This window comes from Camponotus vicinus, unplaced genomic scaffold, assembly GCF_025532165.1.
Source record: "Camponotus vicinus isolate PSW18456_S1 unplaced genomic scaffold, iyCamVici1.0 SCAF_10, whole genome shotgun sequence".
NCBI lineage: Eukaryota > Metazoa > Arthropoda > Insecta > Hymenoptera > Formicidae > Camponotus > Camponotus vicinus.
Window position 1 is genome coordinate 2421303 of NW_028141946.1, and position 20747 is coordinate 2442049.

At 37.5% G+C, this 20747-nt stretch overlaps 2 protein-coding genes across 5 annotated transcripts in view; one reads left to right on the forward strand and one right to left on the reverse strand.

Moving 5' to 3' along the window:
- Positions 1-20747, forward strand: part of LOC145960403 (netrin-1) — a 183066-nt gene that overhangs the window by 8042 nt on the left and 154277 nt on the right. The gene's annotated exons all lie outside the window — the stretch shown is intronic.
- LOC145960404 (uncharacterized) overlaps positions 13911-20747 on the reverse strand; it is a 162047-nt gene continuing 155210 nt past the window's right edge. For 2 of the 4 annotated variants that reach the window (XM_083079841.1, XM_083079840.1), the window contains exons 5-6: positions 16731-16957; positions 13911-14840 (exon numbers count right to left, since the gene is read on the reverse strand). In XM_083079841.1, the coding sequence (XP_082935967.1) occupies positions 14812-14840; positions 16731-16957 (256 nt within the window). In that variant the 3' untranslated portion in view covers positions 13911-14811. Of the gene's footprint in view, positions 14841-16730; positions 16958-20747 lie in introns of those variants that run through there. The other 2 variants (XR_014435347.1, XR_014435346.1) reach the window with 1 other exon arrangement.

Below are 20747 nucleotides of genomic sequence, written 5' to 3' on the forward strand. Positions count from 1 at the left end.
TAGATTGGTCAATTAATTAATTTATGCATTGAAGAATCGGAATAACGAGCTTCTTTCGTTGGGATTCTTGTAAAAGCTTTATCCACGGCTAACCGTGTGCTGACGATACTTGTCTCTCTCTCTCTCTCTTTCTCTCTGATATATCGATCGTTCTTTCGTAGCGACCGCTCATATATACGGTATCTCAAAAGTTCGATACTCTCGCTTCCCCGAAACTGAAATATTAAAAGTCGAACAAAACTAATTAGTACGTATATTAACAACGTGAATTAATAAATTTCGCTAAGAATAGCTTTCGTAACTTCCCTCGGTGTATATGTATGTGACGTTAACTTAAATAAAGACGGGGAATGGCGAGTGGGTTAGGTATACACATATACCGGCCGGCTTCTCTCCACCAGCATAAGACCCTCTCGAGGTGCGGCGTTAATTTGACGCGGCGTGTCGCGGCGCCCGTTTACCGCAATGAGTTATGTTCTCGGGGGCACGTTTATACGACTCGTGCGTAGTTACACGCACGGGTGCTGGGCCCTCGTGCTTCTCCCTTTCCCGTCACTTTCTTTCTTTTTCTCTCTTATCCCTCTTCCTATTCCTCCCGCGACATTAAAACCGACCTCGATGGCGATTTTACGGCGTTTTTTGCGATGTCAGGTGCCCCTCCTCTTATGGGATATTGTACGCGTATGCGGGATTTTAGGACATGCGTTTAGGACGGTGCGTTTATTTGCGTCACGGGGCTCTTGTGGCCGGGGAAACCGATACGGGCGGATATTTCTGCGGAATGTCGCGCGAAGTCCATATAAAGGGCGATTACGAGAATTTACGGCGTTTCTTGCGTCCCTTATTCGCTCGCAAATTAAGGGATATGACGATGCTTATAGCTGAATACGACGCTTTAAATACAAGAATGATAAAAGTGAAATGAATCATAAAATAAATGAATGTGCATTTCGCGGATTTTTACATTAGATCTTAATGACGAGAACGACTCAAAGTGATGTATATATTTTTTCTCTTTTATTTGATCAATAAAAAAATTCATTAAATATTAATACAATGTTGCATATCTTGCATATTCTCAACAACGAATAATATTAATTTTTGTATTTAAATTTACAGCCGATTTTTCATACGTTAATCCTTCTCACTGATTTATAAAAATACACTCGTCGACAAATTAATTAATATACGAGATAAATAATTTTCCATTTGATTCGATTGTCTCTAAAATTAGGCATAAAACGGTCGAGACATCGGTCTTATCCCGATCATATCAAGAAGAGATACTCTCTCCGCACGAAACAATTTTCGTGGGTCCGGGAGGCGTGTGGGTGGGCTCGCTGACATTCGTTGCACTCTTCCTCGCGGGAAGTTATGCGAATTTGTTCCGCGCCGCGACGCGGGGGTACTCGACGATTTTATTACGGGGATCTCCTTCTCCAATTAAGCGGTCGCTATGGTGATGGCCGTCGGCGAGTGCACGTTGCGGCCATCGTGCCGGTGCACGGATAGCGCGGGGCTTGAAGCGAAAAAGACAAGGGGATGAAGGGGAGTCCTCCCCTTCTGCGGCTCCTTCATCCCGCGGACTCTCGAAAAAGAGAACGAGCGCGAGGGAGACGGGGAGGGGGTGGGCGAGAGAGACGAGAGGAGGTTTGGGCGAGGGGAGGTTTAGTCCAGGAGATAAAGTGGATAATGCGAGATTACAAAACAGGTCGCTGCTGCCGGTGTGTTCCGCCTGCAGCCAGCGTTTCCGCCTTTGTGTATTTTGCTACTAATTGCATCGTGAATCTTCTTGATGTATCCGCGTCAGCTGCTCCGTCACGTCGCAACAGGATGAAAATGTCGGTAGACGCTTCGTAAAATGCAAAGCTTTTTTTTTCTTAGTAAGGAAGAGAGGATATACAAATGAGTTTGATATTGTTACGTCTCTGCATTTTTCTTTTTTTTTTTTTATCTCCGTCCTTTTCCGGAATCGCTAGAAAGCGTTTCAAAGACACTTAACCAATCAAATATACCGTTCATGTAATGTTCTCTCTTCCTCTGTCTTCCTCTCTTTTAACGCTATCAAAACGATCCTTCAAACAAGCGAAGCGAACGATTCTTGCGCCTGTTCGGATTCCTCGCGTTTCTCGAGAGCAAGAAACTCGAAAAGCACGATCTCTCGAATAGCAGACTAAAAGGTGGTTCTTTCGTGCTGCGGAAACGATAATCCACGTCGCAAAATCCACTTACACCGGGAACGGACAGAGGGAGGAGAAGATGCTCTCCTCGAGAGCGAAGTGAGGTCGAGAATGTAAAAATGTAAAGAGCCCGCGAGCGAGATGAAAGAGAGAAAGAGAGAGAACCGGGAATGAGCGGGACAGATTATAGGCAGAGCAAGAGGATAGGGGGATGACTACAGATGGAGGGAATTAAATTACGTTTTAATTTCGCGGCCATTTCGCAGCGCGCGTCGCGCGATACAGCAAATATATCCGGTGCAATTTACATTTTAAATTGGAGACTTCTTGCGCGACGGCAAGAAATCCGTTGTCGGCGTCGCGAATAGTTGTATTAAGTTGTACAAAAAGCATCCCTGTGGCTTCTCTGCGGGATTTGTACAAAAAATCGCGGGGTCCGCGTCACCGAGATTCACACATGCGATGATCGAAGACGTCGTTTATGGAATTGCAGATAATTATTTACCGAAGATGATATTTTTTTCTGCATATTTTTATACGATCTTTTGGATTACACGAAGATGGGCTTTTACACATGTTTTGAAATAGAAAGTGTATTTTTTTATATTCTTATTTGTTGTATTAATAGTGAATGATTGTTTTCGCGTGATAAAATAATATCGCGACATGAAAGAAAAAAATTAAAATAGGACTCGTATAACATCTACGAATATGTGAATAATCTTGATAATAAAGGATATAATTTCACGTTTATTTAAAGATTACAAACATGCTATCATTCTCTCATACGAGAAGATATCATCACATCCTAGGGCGGAAAATATTTTAAAGAAAAATGAATTAAAACACAATTTTTACAACTGCTCCCATGTACTATAGACTTCATTAAGCAATTTAATTTTTTACAGTTTAATCCTCGATTTCTGAAAGTCCTGGCGGTTGTGTTCAAGCGAGACTCATCTCATCGCGTAGTGCTGAGCCGAACTCGACATGATAGATCGTTTTCGCTCTTCGACGCCTCTTTTTCTCGCCGAGGAACATCGAATTCTCGAGGACGGTCGAGCCTTGTTTCGGTGCCGCGAATAGCCGCCGTGTTCCTCCTCCATCTCCTTCTCGACCGGTCGGCCACTCTTTCGTCTGCCTCCTCTCGTCGATTATTCTTCCCCCCGCGGCGCGAAGACGTGTTCTGCATGAATGGAAGTCCTCCGCGAGGATCGCGAAATGAATGAGTTGCCTCTTATATAAAATGCAACCAGTATCTCGATACTTGACAAGTTTTGATTTTGTAGACGATATGTATATTTTTTAAAATGCTTCGAAAATTTTTATAAATTATGATATCAACCGATTATTTAATACCTTTATTTTGTGTGGCGAAATTCTTTCTTTACAATTTTTAATTATTTAGATGAAAACAAAAGTCTTATTTTTTTAAACATTTGTTTTCTTCCAATTTTGAAAATTTATAAATTCCATATCAAAATCAAACGCGTAATCTGATTGTTTTTTTATGACATTTTTTAGATTTAATTTCTAAAAAGAAAAAGATAAGGAGAGAAAATTGAATTATAATTAATCGGATCATAATGAACCATTTTACTACAGGTTATCGCCAAGTGTATCGGTCGGCGCAGACAACGTGTCTACGAGATTCTCGGTGGAATTCTGACCGACTCCACTCTGTCCCGCGGTCGCCAGCGGTCGTTTATACACCCGCACAAATATTCACGCGCGTGTGCGTTCGCCGACGGCGGCGGCGGCCAAGAGAAAACGAAGGAAGCAAGCCTGTCGCTTCTGTAGAAGCGCACGCCGCGGACGCACGGGTAATTGCCGAAAATATGGATGCCGCGCTTGTGTTACCAAAGTAATTTATCGAGTTATTATGGACGCGGTTAACTCGAGTCTCGGTGGCAACTGCTTGTTGTTTGTTACAACGTTTCACAAGGAATATCCGGTAAAATGCGGAACGTTTTATCACCGCATTATTATTTATTCCTAAGCTCAAAGATAGTCACAGCTATTTTGCAAATTTACGATTAGATCCAGTTACGTTAATTAGCGTTAATCCTGCGAGAAATTGAAAAGAATCAGTGAGATTTTATTTTGCACATGACACATATTTCACACAGAAATCAGGACTCGAGTTTAAAATTTCTATTTATTGTATAATAATTTCTATAGGAGAGAAAGAAAGAAAATGGACACTAATAGAATTTTAATTTAAAATTTTATGTTCAAATATTTAATACAGAAATATAAAGAATGTCATAAAAGATAAATTGACATTTTTTTTTAAATCAAGGATTTAATAAAGAATTTTATCGATTCAATTTTTCCTTATTTTGTATTTTCTTGATCGATAGAATTGAATGACAACAATGTTTGAATATTCAACTCGTGTCACATCTTTACATCGCGCATTTTAGCTGTTGCAAACATAAAGCACGAGGTCACCAGTTGCGCCAAGTCGTGAACGCGATCGAAGGCGGCAACCACGGTGTCCTCATACTTACTTGAACGCGTTACACGTACGCGAAATACGACTGTCGAGATTTACGGGCCGCGTTGCTCTCCGGTGGAAACGTAACGTGTGTCCGACGTACGATTCACATCGACTCTCCTTTCACGCTCCTCTCAGCTTCGGATCTAAATTACGAGGAGAGATCGGATTTCCTGATGCGTTTCAGGCGGAAAACAATGGCATTATAAAAATCCAATTTTGATGAATTGTGATGTGTATTAGTGCAGTCTGGCTTGTTTAATGCACGCAAAGAGATTGTCACAGATACAATCGATTAAACTTTTTTTTAAAACGCGATATACTTCAATTTTGCGATATTTTTATACCATTATATTTTTAAATTGTTTTTTTTTTGCAGAGAAATTTTAATACAATCTATAAAAGCTGCATCGCACGTATGCGATATTTTGTATTATGTGATTATTAAAATTACGACGGTTATCTTGTAAAAGTCTCCACGCGGAGACTGTCTCAAGGGGATGCTCGGCGTTGACGATTAGAGTGGCGATAAATAAGATCTGTTTAAACTCTCCGTCCTGTAAATACAGAGGCAAACTTCGATAAATTGCTTTACTTTTTGGCACCGTACGGAAAATGGAAAAACGCTACGCGCATGAATATACGACCGTGAGGTTTACACACAGGGGTAACTTTGCGCCACTTGCGTTTCTTTTATCGTGTATGCAAACGTGAGATACGGTCGCACTTTGGGTAAAGTGTTGCACAAATATTTGATGTATCGCGCGAAATCCGAGAAGAAAGAAGTACCATAAATATGGCAAGCAATATTGTGAGATTTCTCGCAATTCGCTAACTTATAAAACAACACGAATAATTAGTTCAATTTTTTTTCCTTCTCGCGATAAATAAAATTATCTATTATAAATATAAGAAAATTTTTTTCTGACTGATTTAAAGCGAGTAATAAGTATTGTTTCTAAAAATTTTACGATTACGACAAAGATTTTAATTTTCAGACACGGATATTTGTAGTTGTACTAGTGAGAGAGACGTTAAATATTAATTCGACTTTTACCGCGCATATTTCCTTTGTATGAAATTTCGATGATTTCTAAATCTTAACAACTTGCAAAGATTTCACGAGACATCTACAAGAAATTTCCAAAGAAATTTCCAGAGAAGATAGGGATGTATGTGGGAGGAGGTCAGACGTGTCGAACCCGAGCTGAATTTAGTTTAATAATATTTATTCATTGAAACAGTTACTTTTTTCTTTCCTCTTTCTCTCTTTAATACTTTGATTTATTTGTTTTTGATTGGTTCGCTTTTTGTGAGCTATTATTTGTAAACTTAACACTTCCCCAAACATATATCTAAATTATAAATAATTATTTAACAAATAAAGGCTACCATTATAATTTTTTTCTATATTTTGATCATTATTTACTTTTCCACTGTCTGTCAAAACAAGAGAATTATATTTATTTGGTGAACGAGCGACCTTTTCAAGGATCCTCCATGGCAATCGGCATTGTATCCATCGAGCAAGATACCAACATCGCATATCATTGTGTTAGAAAGCAGCATTAGGTGTGAGGCCTGGATAACTCAGTGGGCTAGAGCAGTTGTCCGGAAAGCGAAAGATTCGGGTTCGATTCCAGCCACTTGCATCTCACATATTTTTCTCCCACATACATCCCTACCTTCTCTAATTATGACTAAGGACAGACTCGGATGGATTCTGTCGCTCGTTGACCAAATGGGCGTATAGACTTTCTGCCACATACATCCAGATCTTTCTGGATTGTCGCTTGCAACATCTATAATGCATTCTTCACTTAAAATATTCATTTTAGTAGGAATGCATATGTCTGTATGTGAATCCAATTTTCGTCCCAATCTATAATTGTCATTAGAGCCCCAGGGGAATATACCTTCAAAAAATATTACTTATATTAGCTAATAAAAAAATTATTAGTATATATAAAAAACAAATAGTTATATAGGAAAGATTTTCTCATTTATTACTCAATTTAATTTCATATATGAATAAACAAATTATATTTACTTATTATCATATTTAAGTATGACAATTAATTATAATATATATTTTATCATATCTCTCCTTTTTCCGTAAGTGCAAAGATACATTTCATATCTCTCCTTCTTCCGTAAGTGCAAAGATACATTTTTGCATCAGTACTACAATAAAAGGTTATATATTTAAAGGTTATATATTTTTTTTTAAGTTTATATATTTTTCCCACATTTTTTTTTGGTTGAATGTAATCCTTATCTAACTCCAATCGACCATTGTAATTGGTACTCAAGCCATATACCAGTCTATCCTTAGTCATAATTAGAGAAGATAGGGATGTATGTGGGAGAAAAATATGTGAAGTGCAAGTAGCTGGATCGGGAATCGAACCCAAGTCTTTCCGGGCAACTGCTCTAGACCACTGAGCTATCCAGACCTTACACTTAATGCTGCTTTCTAACACAGTGATATGCGACTCCAGAGTGATGTTGGTATCTTGCTCGAAGGATGCAATGCCGATTGCCACGAAGGATCCCTGAAAGGTCGCTCGATTGCAAATATGAATGACAGACGGAAATTCAGATAAATTAGGATAATGGTTGCGGCGCACAGTTCGAGAAGCCGGCGAAAATATAAAATACACGCGTAAATCAAATCTCGGAGAACAAGGATCGACGTAACGAACCGTATTCGCGTTAGAGCGCACAGACTCCGTCATTATGCTCCAGAACTGCCTGATCATCGGCGAGCTCTAACGTATCTCCTAACGGTATCGTAAATTAGCCGCGTGTTATAAGCGAGCCGGAGCATGCGCATAATTGCGGATCCGAAAGACTCAAGCACAATGCATCGCATTTTTCGCCCTGACGTAAATCCGCGATATTTATTATTCAGGTCGTGCTAGCTTTTAAGATATTTCTCGAGTGCCAAGAATATGTCGTCTAAAAGCTCGTGAGAAATTTTGTCTCTTGTGTATTTCGTGCATATAAGTAACAATCACATTAGACATGTCGCATTTAGCATAGTAGATTAATCTTTTGTATTTTCGTAAACGAGTTTTTTCGCATCTCGATGTCATTAATTTCAAAACACCACGTTGAAAGCAACGTTATAGTGTTCGTTAAAAAAAGATGAGGTGTCTCGTCGACGAGATGACATTGGCGTCGCGAGATAATTCGTTTATGATTACTGGTAGGGTTAATGTCTCTTAAAGAGAGAAAGAAAAAATATTTAAAAAAATTTATATTATTTTATAATATCTATCATATATAGGAGCTTTTTAAGATATTGTACAAATCGATTTAATCTTCATTTTAAAAAAATAAAGAAAGATATACATATTTCGGGAAATTAAAAAATATTTCAATATAATGATGTGAAATATCGATATCCTCGAAAGACATTTTCTGAGGATTTTTTTTTTAATAAAATTCGCTCTCTTTCCTGTCGAAAATATTTTTTCCCCGTAATTAAATGGTCGACGCAGATCTTTGAGAGCGTAAGTACACGCGTGCACCACATACGCACGCACGCATAATAAATAAATTCACTAGCTGCCACGCGGTCTATCCGTTCTCGTTCGCGCGAACGCACGCTTAGCATTCCGAATCACCGCATATCTTGCACATTGTTGTTGCGTAACTGTTGTTCCGCTATTGCGGAACCTCCTACTGTCGCGAATTTCGAGAATGTACATGCGAAACGCACGCCATGTGCGCGTATCGGTCTGAAATTGGAGCACCGTCCGTGGGATCGTGTGTGAGTTGAACCCCGTTGAATTTTTACCAGAAAGCGAATGTGCTATACATATAATGAACGGGCTTTTCACAGAGGCGTAAAGTAGTAATTTAACGTCTTAAGGTCCGCTTCAAATTTAATTATAAGCTTACGCAAGATTAGAGAGTGTTAAGACAGTTAATTATGCGTTAAGATATACGAGTTTCGTAGAGGCATATATATAATACATTGGATTTACAAAGTGTTCTTAAGCTGATACCTATATCAGACATCTTGAACTATGACGTTAAGAAAGTTAAGAGGAATTGTACCACATCTCTTAAGTTATTCTTATTGAAGCAAAGCGCTTTCTCGTTGACGAAAAACTCTTACAAGAATCCTTAGGGTGCATTTCCTCCAATTTTTCTCATTTCTTACATTATAATTCAAGACAACCGGTTTAGTTATCGCTGATCCTTAAATATTCGAATAATGAAGCTCTTAATCTCTCGATTGTTCAATTCTATAATTTTACAGTATTTATTTCATTTTTCATTATATGTTCCTTCCAGAATTGGCAAAATTCCACATTTTTTTAGAAATACAAGATCTAAATGATAAACATTTTTAATTATATTACTATTATATTTTTCTCATTAAATTAAAAATTAATATAAAATTTAATAACATTCCTGTTTTCAAAGTTCTTATATTTTAAAAATGTATTTTATATAATTTAATGTATTTTATATAATTTAATTTTATTAATTTAAAAAAATTTTATTATTATATTAGTTTCATTTTTTTTAAATTACAATGATGATTTGATAGTATGATTTATTAATCAAAGCAAAAATATCTTTCTGCATAAAGTTACAGAAATATATTTTAGTGTCATTACATTTTAATCATTTTTATAGTTTTTGCCTATTTATTCCATTAGATAAAATCCGGGACTTAAGAAACTGGAATAAAAACCAGAATTTACCATTCACTGGATTTTTCTGGAATTTTTCCAATCTTGGTCCTTTCTCAGGATTGCATTTGGGGGCTCGCGCGGAACGACGAGAAAAGAAATCGACGCGTTGCGTGTCGACGGAGAGATCCGGTCGCACCTCGCGCTCCGAGATCTCTCGTAAGTTCACACTCGAGAACCCAGCAACATCAGCAGCAGCAGCAGCAGCAACGCCTTGCTGAGTGAGAGTACGGCGAATACCAACTCGTGTGCGAGGTTACGCGCGCGCACGAGGATATATAAATATAAATCCGAGAGCTGCCACGCGGTCTGCCGTGAAGCGAGGCGACTCGTCGCCGCCGCCGCCGCGCTGTCCGCCTCTCATCTCGCCGCGCAGCCTCCCGTCCCGTCCTGGACCCGGTGGACGCATTTCTCCGACGCGCAGGTGCTTCCGCGATCTCAGGATATTCTCGGTTCGGATATTCGTGGTCCGCACTTTCGAGCCTCTGCATCCCGGGACGATCTCGAGGGATATCGTGATGGATAAGAGATAATGTACTATCGTGATGGATAAGAGATAATGTACTATCTCATAGAAAATATATATGTCGTTGATTTCTAAATAAATTTAATTACACGATGATATTTTTCTGCGTGAGAGAGAGAGAGAGAATGCGATTTTTTTTAAACACGTATAATATGTGTGACGAGTTAGCGTGATTAATTGTGAAAATGATCATAATATGCTAATTGGTGAAAAAAGATTAACGATAGTAGCAATTTATTTTCATGGATATTATTTTATTGTAAACTATATTTAAAAAATTAATTTCATAATTAATTGTTTAAGAGATATTATATTTTTAATGATTTTACAATATACGTCAGGTTAGATTGATTAAACTACAAGAAGATTGAATATAAAGAATTAAATGTAAAAAAATACGAAGACAAAATTATATAAATAAAATTATCTAAATAAATGCAAATTATGATAGAGAATCGTCTAGGTATCTGAAATGTTAAAAATATTATAAAAGATTTTTTTTTAAATTATTTTTCTATCTCAAGATTTCGATAAAGTCTGCTTTTCCTCTGCTCTTGATGGAAAAAAGAAGAAAACGACGGGATAAATTTAAATTTTATAGAATCTGCTAATCTCGATGCATACTTAATGATATAGCTAAAGTATAAAATGTAGAATCTTGCGTCATAAATGCAAGCAGGAAATAATACTCCTTATTTTCTTTACTGCGAAAAATTCTACAGTTGGCAGAAAAAGATTTAATCTTATTGTTAGAGTTTACAAGCCACGTCGTCTCGTTTCATAACCGATGTCAGGTCTTTGCCAACATCAACAACAACAACAACAACAACAATAACGAGCCTTTCTGCGGTCAAGAGAAAGAAAGATAGAGAGAGAGAGAGAGAAAGAGAGAGAGAGAAAGAGAGAGTAAAAGGAATCTCTTCGGTCGTCCCGAAATAAACTGCGACCGCACATTCGCGTCCGTTCGCGACCGCGCACGCTTGCTCGCTCGACTCAATTTATTCTCTCGCTCTTTATCGCGGCGAGAGAATCTCTCCTTCCTCTTCCTTTATTTTTACGCGCCTCAACCCTTTCGCTCGACAGAAATTTTAGCAATCAGTGGTAGTAGTAATCGCTCGCAGATGATACAAAACCAGCGCTTATACATCGCTCAGATCTCGGTAATTTTATTCTTTCGCAACTAGTGACAGTCAAATAAGAATACTTCGCACGAGAACAGTTTCTAAGACAGTTTTGCAAACTGCGAATAAGACGATCAAAACGACAAGTTGCAATTAGTTTGTCGGCTCAAAAATCAGGGGGAACTCACTTTTTTTATTCGCGTTCAGGGAGTGTGACATATCGAGGATCCTCGGCGAGTCAAGGAGTAGTCGCAGAAGGTGCGATCTCGTTAGAAAGAAACTTGACGGGAGCTGTTGTTAGCGAAAATTTATTCTTTTCACTTGCTTGTACCAAAGTTCGCGCGCGCGCGCGGACTCTATTGTCCGTTCGCACAAAACGGGACGCTGCCGCGGATGAACGCGCGGACGACTTCATGAAATCATAAAATGAATTATTACAGCCTCGGGAGTTACTCCCTCATATGAGCTTTACAAACTTGTATAATGGGATAGTTGCGCGCTCCTGGAAAGAGATTTATGACCGTGTACTTTTGTAAGAGAGTTATTTATTTTCATTTAATTAGTATTAGTGTTGGTGTGTCTCAAGAATAAAAAGAGATACATAATGGTCAACTTTCTCTCTCTTGCTCTCTGTTATGATTTAGATTATACTTTATTCTACTCGTTGTTGCAGAACAAAATAATCCTAATATGAATAAATTATTTTCGCCCAAGCTTGATCACAACATGTAATAAACTTGTAAAATATTTATGTTTATAAAGTTTAATTGATAATCATGATCATATAATTAGAAATTCAATCGTCTAAATTTTGTTCGTAGTTCAATTATGTCTTAAATATTTTTGTACATAACTAGATGTGACTTTTTTACCTAGTTCTCTAGGACGTTGGCTTATTAAATTAAAATCTTTAAAATAAGATATATGAAATATTTTCTTTTCTAAAAGTAAAAGATTTTGCAACATTTTCACGGTAGTTTAAATAATTAAGTCAATATCTCCAGAAAGCACAGCGTATCGAGTATCAAAATTATCGTATGAAGAATTCAAGAATCCCGTATCGAATGTATTCACACATGCTATCTTTAGCAAGAGAGAGAGAGAAAGAGAGAGACGGTCAGCTTCCGTTACAATTTCGCGTGATCGAAAAAACGAGAAAAATGCCCGCAATGAACGCGTTCGCGAAACCAGTCGCAGGATCGACAAGATCGCCGGCGCCTTTGGCCAGGATACCCTTAAATGGCCCCGCCGTTGGCATCGCCTTTTAGAATCCGCCCAGCGAAACTCGTCTTGTCGCTTTCCTCTTAGGTGTCTTTGCTACATTCGTCGGTTTTTCTCTAACAATAAGTCGTTGTATTCTTTGCGAAGTGACTCTTTGTCGCTTAAATTAAATTTTTGTTGATACCATGAAAAAATGATGAATCTATCGACTCACGTAAGAATATTAGACGTTATAGTGTGCTTTAATAAAATGAGTGAATCATTTACCGTGTTATGTTGATTTAAAAAAAATGTATGATACACTGTTTTTAATTTTTATTATAATGAAAAAAAAATTATGGTACACTATTTTTTATTTTTATTATAATTAATATAATTAGATAATAATATCGAACGGTAATCTAAAAATCTAAACTGTTATGGTGTTTTATACCTCGCAAAGAATTAAACAGACGACAGGCTAGCGAGAGAAATTAATTAGCCGAGAATGAATAGATTAGAACAGCAATTCTGGGAACAACCGACGGCGCACGAGAAGCTATTTATTATGAGTGTCCACTCGCATTGATGTTCATGCCAACGCATTAAATTAAAGACGCCTATAAATACACATGAGTATACACGAGCGTGTTCTCGCGTGCACGTTTCACTGCCGTTTCATTTTCCCTCTTGACACTCCAATCTCGGTGTTTCGTTGCGCGAAATACAAATTCATCTCGAAGCCAGAAACATCTCAAGGAAGACAATGTCAGAGGAGCCCGACGGGATCTGCGCGCGCTATCATATTTTCCACCGCGTCTGATCAAATCTCTCCAACGAGAACGATGGAGGAGGTCAGTACAATCTCCTCCACTTCTCGCTCTCACGCCGTAAAAAGGCGAACACCCCGTAAATCTCCGTTTCGCCGTATTGTTTGTCGAGATTCTCTCATTCAATTTTCTCGCTCGCACCTCTTGTCTTTTCGGAAATATCGTTTCCTTCGTCGTCGTCCGTCCCTTTTGCCTTAGTTCCTCTCTCTATCTCTACGTCTTCGTCTTCATCCGCCACCCGCGATCCCACTATCCCTTCGGACTCCAATCTCGGACAATCTCGGCGAATAAACTCGCGTCGCTTTCTCCCTACATACCGTCTTCCTCCTTTTCACGTACTCGGTGTCCCGTTCCGCAAAGATTGCGGCATCGAAATTAACTGCCGGACCAGGTGGCCCGTAATGGAGTCGAGGAATTAGAGCCCCAGACCGGATGCGCGAAGCGTTGCCACGTTATTATCGGGCATCTCCGTGAAATGACGGCGATTCAGTCGCGGAAACGCGTTGCAGAATTGCACACCCGGGGGACGCCCGGTGGGGACGATTATTATAGACGCACCCTTATCCGCCCCCGGTACTCTCGCCGTTGATTATTCTTGGCGGCCGAGATCTGCTTACAAGATATAGCGCCCCTAAATGGCTCGCAACCTTCGAATCAAACGGGATCAATGACTGTTGTGTTGGTATCGTTGGCAATTAATTACTTTTCGAATATACAGTTTCATTATTTCATTATCATTTTTCTTTTATTCACGTGACGACATTTTTTATGTCTTTATTGAAGTGATAATTATGAAAAAATTGTCGAATATAAAAGCTTTATTTTTATTTTATATTATATATTTTATATTATATTTTTTATTTTATATTTATTTATATACATGATTCGTTTCGAAAATTAGTTGATTACAATATTGTTAACATTTCAATTAAAGAACTTGGTTGCTTTTTTTTTAGCTCCTATAAATTTTGTCTACCTAACCGTAATAAATCACAGCTGCTTTTCTACTTAAATTTGAGTATAAATCTGACACCATTCGAGCTCAACCTTCAGCGAGGAGGGATCTTCGAGTTTTCCCAAACTTGCGGACCATTCTCGTTTTTCGAACACCCTTCTCGTTTTTCATCTCGTGAAATATATCCCTCGCTCGCGATCTCGACGCAATCTCACGATTCCCCGCAGCTTCGGATTGCATACATTGCAGACACGCACACGCATACATGTATTGTACCATGTACGACGCGACGTGATAGATAAAATGATACAAGTCTAATCTTTAGAACTCACTACGGTTTGTAAATATTTGTCGATCCCATGTGGAAGTAAACGAACTCGACGACGAGATCTCTAGAAGGGACGCAGCTCCCCTTGAAGGCGCAGCTCTCTTTAGGCATAGTTTGCCTCTTATCTAAATGGACAATGTCCCGATTATCGAATCCAGCCTGTCTTTGTTGCTCAGCTGATACACACGCGGCGATTTCCGATACTTTCTATCGAGATACATGTGATATGCTTTATCTTTCTTTCTCTCGAATGCCTAGTCAATTCTCGTGCAACCTGTCGCGGAAACAATGCATACAGCCTGCAGTTAATCAGAAATATCTTTCGACTTCACGTCTTCAGGTAGATAATGTTGGATCGACTCATCGAAGAGTTATGCTATGAATTCCTTGCTGTGTGGCGCTGGCGGATTTTCAACTCTACAGCGCGTATTTAAGTGCTGTACGTAACTGATTCTCGTTTTACTTTGGCGCCGAACGTGAGATTCGTGCTAGACAAATAAAATACGGAACAGGATCAGCGCACTTAGGGGGAAACGTGGCGTTAAATAGAGATGAGAATATGGATCTCTAAATCTGTCCCGACAGTAACATCTGTAAGTTCTCTCAAATCTTTCCTTTTTATTTCACTTCGTGTCATTTCTTGCGTTTAGTTTGAATAAAAATAGTGAAGAAATGTAAATAAAATTATATCAGCGAATTTTTTATTATTGTAGTTATTTTTATTTAAAAGAAATTAATAAAAGAAGATAAAATATTATTGTTAGAATTATTATAATTACTTCGGTTTTGGAGAATTAAAACATTTTAAGAAATTATATTACTATCATTTGTTACGCGGAGAAGATAAAACTGTTCTTATTTATATTCCCATTTTTCTTAGAGAACTTTATGCGCGATAAAATAGCAATATTCTGTCATAAACTTGGCGTAATTTTCTTCGAAACATTCTACGTTACATGATAAGAAGAAAGGTGAGCGCGACGCAAACTTATCTTGAGAAAAGCTTCCCTCATCGTAAAATATATTTGTTTGGACATATGCACAATCGTAGAATTCATGTCAAACAACTACTTTTTTTAGTTCGTGTAATAAATTTTCCTTAATTATATAGCAAATAGCATTTTAGAATGATGTATTATTTTTTTATACACACTATTTATACTATTAATTATATTAAAATATGAAATAGTCTAAAAAAATGATAAATATACGAGTAGTATAAAAATGATATTTACGATTTTATATTTATACTATTTTAATATAGTAATACAATCTTTCTTAAATGCTCATACGGTGCAATGTTGTAACGAAATTCCTCATTTTATAGCACCTAAGGTGCCATAAGTTGCTTTAGTAGTCTAAAACGCAATGCAACAAATATCGGTGCGTACATTAATACACCGTTTTTATGTTTGCAATAAAATTACGAACGCGCGTTTCTCTCAACGGGCCTTTCACCGCGCATAAATCAATCTTTTGCCTCGTCGTTATCCCAGTAGTTCGGATCTCGAAACTGGTGAGAGAGTAAATTTTGCAGCATATCTCGATAATCATACATCATAAAGCGTGTTCGGGTTTATCCTCGCTCTGCTCGGACGGTCTCTCAGCTATTAGAAGCGATTTCAATACCGCCGAGCTGTCTGGAACGAGTTATCGTATCGCGTATGCGGTCGAGAATCGCGATCTCGTCGAGCCGCGATATCCAAAAAGGAAGAACGAACCGCCACATAAAAGAGCTACCGATTGGAATTGATTCTAGTAAATTATTTTCTATCAATTAAGAGCTCTAATCGCGCGAAGCTCCCTATCTCCGCCTGCGATCGCGTTGCACGACAAAGAGCAAAACGAATCGCCGCCTGTAAGAGATATCGGCGAATGCTTTTCTGCCTCTAGGCTGATTCAGCGTTAATTAGCTTTTGTTAGCTTCAATTAAACGGAAGATCACATCACATTTTTTTTTTCAATCGCGATTCGAATCATATTTCTAATACAAACAATACTAAAATTATGAAGACTATTAACGTCTTTAAACGCGTGTTTTGAATTTAAATAATAAGAAAGTTTGTTAGATGTGAATAAAAATAATTTTTCAACTTATAAATATTTTTTAAATATGTATAAACTAGAAAATTATAAAGAAAAAATAGAGAATATAATATTTGATATTATATTATATATGCCTACTAAAAAATTAGAGCGTCTAAAAATAATTCAGATACATAACGTACAAATAGCACTGTTTCCGCTTTTATATATAAGGACTTTTTAAGCGAAAATGTGTGAGATGCCACAAGCCCCGTTTTACACTGTACATATGTACGGTAATATATAAGGGAATTGCACCTTGCACATAAAGGTTAACACCTCCTACCCGTTACCTCGAGAATCAGATCGTGTCGCTCGCGTGGATCGAACGGCCTCGGCGAATCCGCGTAATTGGATCTCGATCCACGTAATGTCTGGAATCGCCTCGAGGAGATGAGGCGAGATGCTGGATTTTTTGGTGCCTTTATCTGGACCGTCGCGCGATAATCGCCATTCGGTGCGAAGTGAACGCCGACTTCGATTACGACCGGGAAAGTATTGTCGATCCTGATGTAGCAACCTATGAAACAAACCGGAATTACATTTTTAAAAAATTAGAAATTATTTTAAAATGTAAAACAATTCTTTGTTAAAAATTTGATTTTTTCTGACTATCTATTTCTAATTAAGATTATCTTAAAAATCGATTCTTTTTAAGATGAATAAATTTTTTTATAAATATTATGGAAATATTTCTATTTTATATTTCTTTTAAAAATTTATAAATATAATTCTAAATATAATTTTTTTAAATTAAATGCAGATTTTTTTGTGAAAAAATCTAACGATAAAATAAGTAAATTATTCAAGAAGAGTGTATTTTAATACTTTTTACAATTTTTTAACATTCTCATAGCGCATAAAAAAGTAAAATTAAGATCGCGGGTTGCGTTGGGACACCCTGTACGTGTACACCTCGGTCGACAGAATGCCGACGATCGTTTTTCTACGACGACGCGGGGATCAAGGCGTATACGTGAGGTTGTTTCGCGATCGAGTACGTGACGCGGTCAAAGTTTCGTCCGCCGTAAGTGTAAATCTCAGATGGAAGGTGTCGGCGCATATCCGAGCTATTAGCACAGCGGGTAGTTCGTGGTCGCGCTATCATCTTTGCACCCTATCCGTTGGATAACCCGACTTTTTCTCGCCCACAATGAATTAACTCGTGAATGTGTTCGCGCGCAGGTAAAAAGTTACGTTCTTTTTATTATCGAGATTCTCTAAAACATATGGAAAATTTAGATATTTTTTTCTAATCGAATTTCGTGAGATGATTTATGAAAATTATATGAAAGTCTTATAGACAATTGATGTGTTGACACGTGGACTATTCGAATACTTCTTGATTAGCTCGATTGACTGGGACGGCAATTAAAATGGACCACCAGTCGAAGTCTAACACGACTAGATCGTATTAATCACGTGCGCGCCAACTAATTCTCGGCCTCGATATTAATCTCCGACGAAACAGACCCTCTTCTCGTTCCTCTTACCATGTTGTTCTCTTTGTTCGCGCCTTAGACCGTGTAGATTGATGACTACTGAATTCGGGTTTCGATCGGTGAGCAAGTTGCTGTACCGTCGTCTTTTACATGATGTCGTAAGCGTATTTCGCGAGGGGCAGAGATGAATGATCGCGAGGATTAGTAGTTCACTTGGGAGGGACATCGCTTCAATATGCAAGTCTATTTTTCTCTTCATTTTAACTCCAGCTTTGTACTCGACAATAGCGGATTTAAGTATGCGAATATGAGAAATGATCCGCACATTGTGTCCATTTTATATAATGCCGTCAAAATATAATTATTAACAAAAGTTAGATGATAAGTCTTAATTATTATGCAATTTTATTATTTAAAACGTCTGAAAATAAATAAAATAAAATAAAAAAAGATTGAGTAATATATATCATACAAATATGTGATTATATTTTTTACGTGCAAAAAAAGAAATGCAACACGAATTGTACAAGTTTTTAAAAATCTGTATCAGATTTCTTTATATCCCCGAGAGATATAGTTATATAATAAAATTTTTAAATTTTATACAAAGTTTTTAATATCTTTAATGATACGATTGTGTGTGTATTTTAAAGAACTGTTGCGTTGCTCGCGCGCATGTAAAGAAAAGTCCATTCGACCATATTGAGTTTTAATGTGAAAGCGATGGAGGCCGTTTTGTTCGGTCAACGAAACTCGCATGGAATTGGAAGCAAGCGATATAGGAGGAAAATACTAACGAAAAGAAACGGCTACGCCAAATAACTAGAAAACTTGGAAAGTCCGCAGTCCAACGAGTTCTTATGTCAAAGTATTGCTATTCCTAACCAAAGATGTTACTCTTGCAATCGAAGTCTTTCTGTCGCAAAAGGCGAATGCTTTCCTTTCTCCAAAATCTTCTTAATATAAGTTTTCAAGCTTCTGGATAATTTAAGTCATTCAAGTTTTATCAAAGGAGATGTAATAAACCTAGTTTAAAGAACGATTTAAATAATTCGATTTAAAATCGATTTAAATTTAATTTAAATAATTCATAATTATCACAATATTAATGTGAGTAGAAATTTATAGGTCTAGTGCTAAATTCTAAGAATTATTTGTCATAAATATAGAAAATGATTGTTTGAGAAATTTAATTTCTTTACTTCTTCCTTTCTCCAAAAAAAGAGTAATTTTCGACGAATATTTTTTAATATAGCTTTAAACCTTTAAATTAGAGAGATATATCTCACTTTTATAGAAAATAAAAAAAATTAGTTTCAAAGATAACAGAGAGTCAAGATATCGGCAATCGATACGCGGCTTAGAATTTCGAAGCGCATAATCTTTCACGCGTAGATTTTCTTCAAAGTTTGAAGACGCGATCAATCGAACCAAAGGATTTGAGAAAAAAAAATGACCGACCCTTTTTCATCCGGTAAACCAGGCTCGTACAAGGCCAAATGGAGATCACGCGCGGGAGGGCACGGAGTACAAGAGGAAGGTAAGGGGGAGAAAAGAAAGAGAGGCACCGTCGAGTAACTAGGAAACTTGGAAACTCTCCGCATCGCCACGAGATCTCTTACTTACAGCTGAAGGCTTTACGTTTTCTGGCCGACGAAAAATAACTTTTAGCGTGGAACGACGTCGCGGGAGGAAAGACAAACCATCCGGCGGAAACGGAATGGGTATCGGGGAGGGATCCTTCAAGGAGGCTTCCTCGCTCTCGGGACTCGCGCCAAAGAGTTTCGAGTTCGCGAAGTCGTAGCTCGTTTCGGAGTTCGGGAGGAAGGAAGGAGAAAAGATACGGCAGATCGGCGAAACAAGGGACATTTTCTTGAAACAAAATAATTGGCTAATAAACATTTAATTATCAATAATATAAAGTATTTTTACAGCAACTGAAAAAGAGAAAATTATGTATCTTAAAGTATGAATGGCAGAAAAAAGTTTTCCCTCTTATACTTTTCTTATTAGATCTTATATTTTTTTCGCGTCCTTACATGTGTATCTTTCGCGTATATTGGATTATTTTAAATAGATTTTTAAATTAATATAAAGATCTCTTTTAAAAAATTTAAAGCATGGAAGCGAATCTGGTGATTTAGTTAATATTTAAATAAAACATTATTTTAAAAATTATTTACGAGTTTCTTTATTCTTATTTTTTAATAAACAAATAAAATAGAAGAAAAATTATTTTTTTATAATTATAACAAGTGGCGACGAAAAATTACATCTTTTGACTTTTATGTTGAATGCATTTCTGTACGATAACTATTGATAATAAAATAAAGAAATGTCAAGAATTCGAAATTATAAACAGCTGATAATTGACTCATTCCCATAATTTGTATTTAAGCGGCTATAAATAAAAAGAAAATGATTGGACGCAAAAGTAGGAACTGCAGTATGCGCAGTTTTGTGAGTCGTGCGAAACCACTGATGGATTAATGCATTCTGTTTCACGATAATTCGCAGACGATCTCTAGCGTGGTTAAGCAGTATCTTACCTCGTACGTGCCATGATTGGCCATGAGGCCGCGATAATCGGACATTATTAGAGGTTCGGCGGAAAATTAGGTGTCAGAGATGAAGGAATACCGTTACACAACGCGTCGGCGATAGATTCAGTAGAAAAAATACACTTTCTACTGAAGCTGACGGAGGTACATGCTAGTTGATAATTGGGGTATTTTGCAATTCTCTCGGTTCCATCTCGTGCGTCGCGCGCTTCGCGAAAAGGATGAAAATGACGTAAGTGATACAGCCGCGGTATAAAACGAACCGCCTGGCGCATCGCGTTGTAATATAGCGAGATATCACGCACGC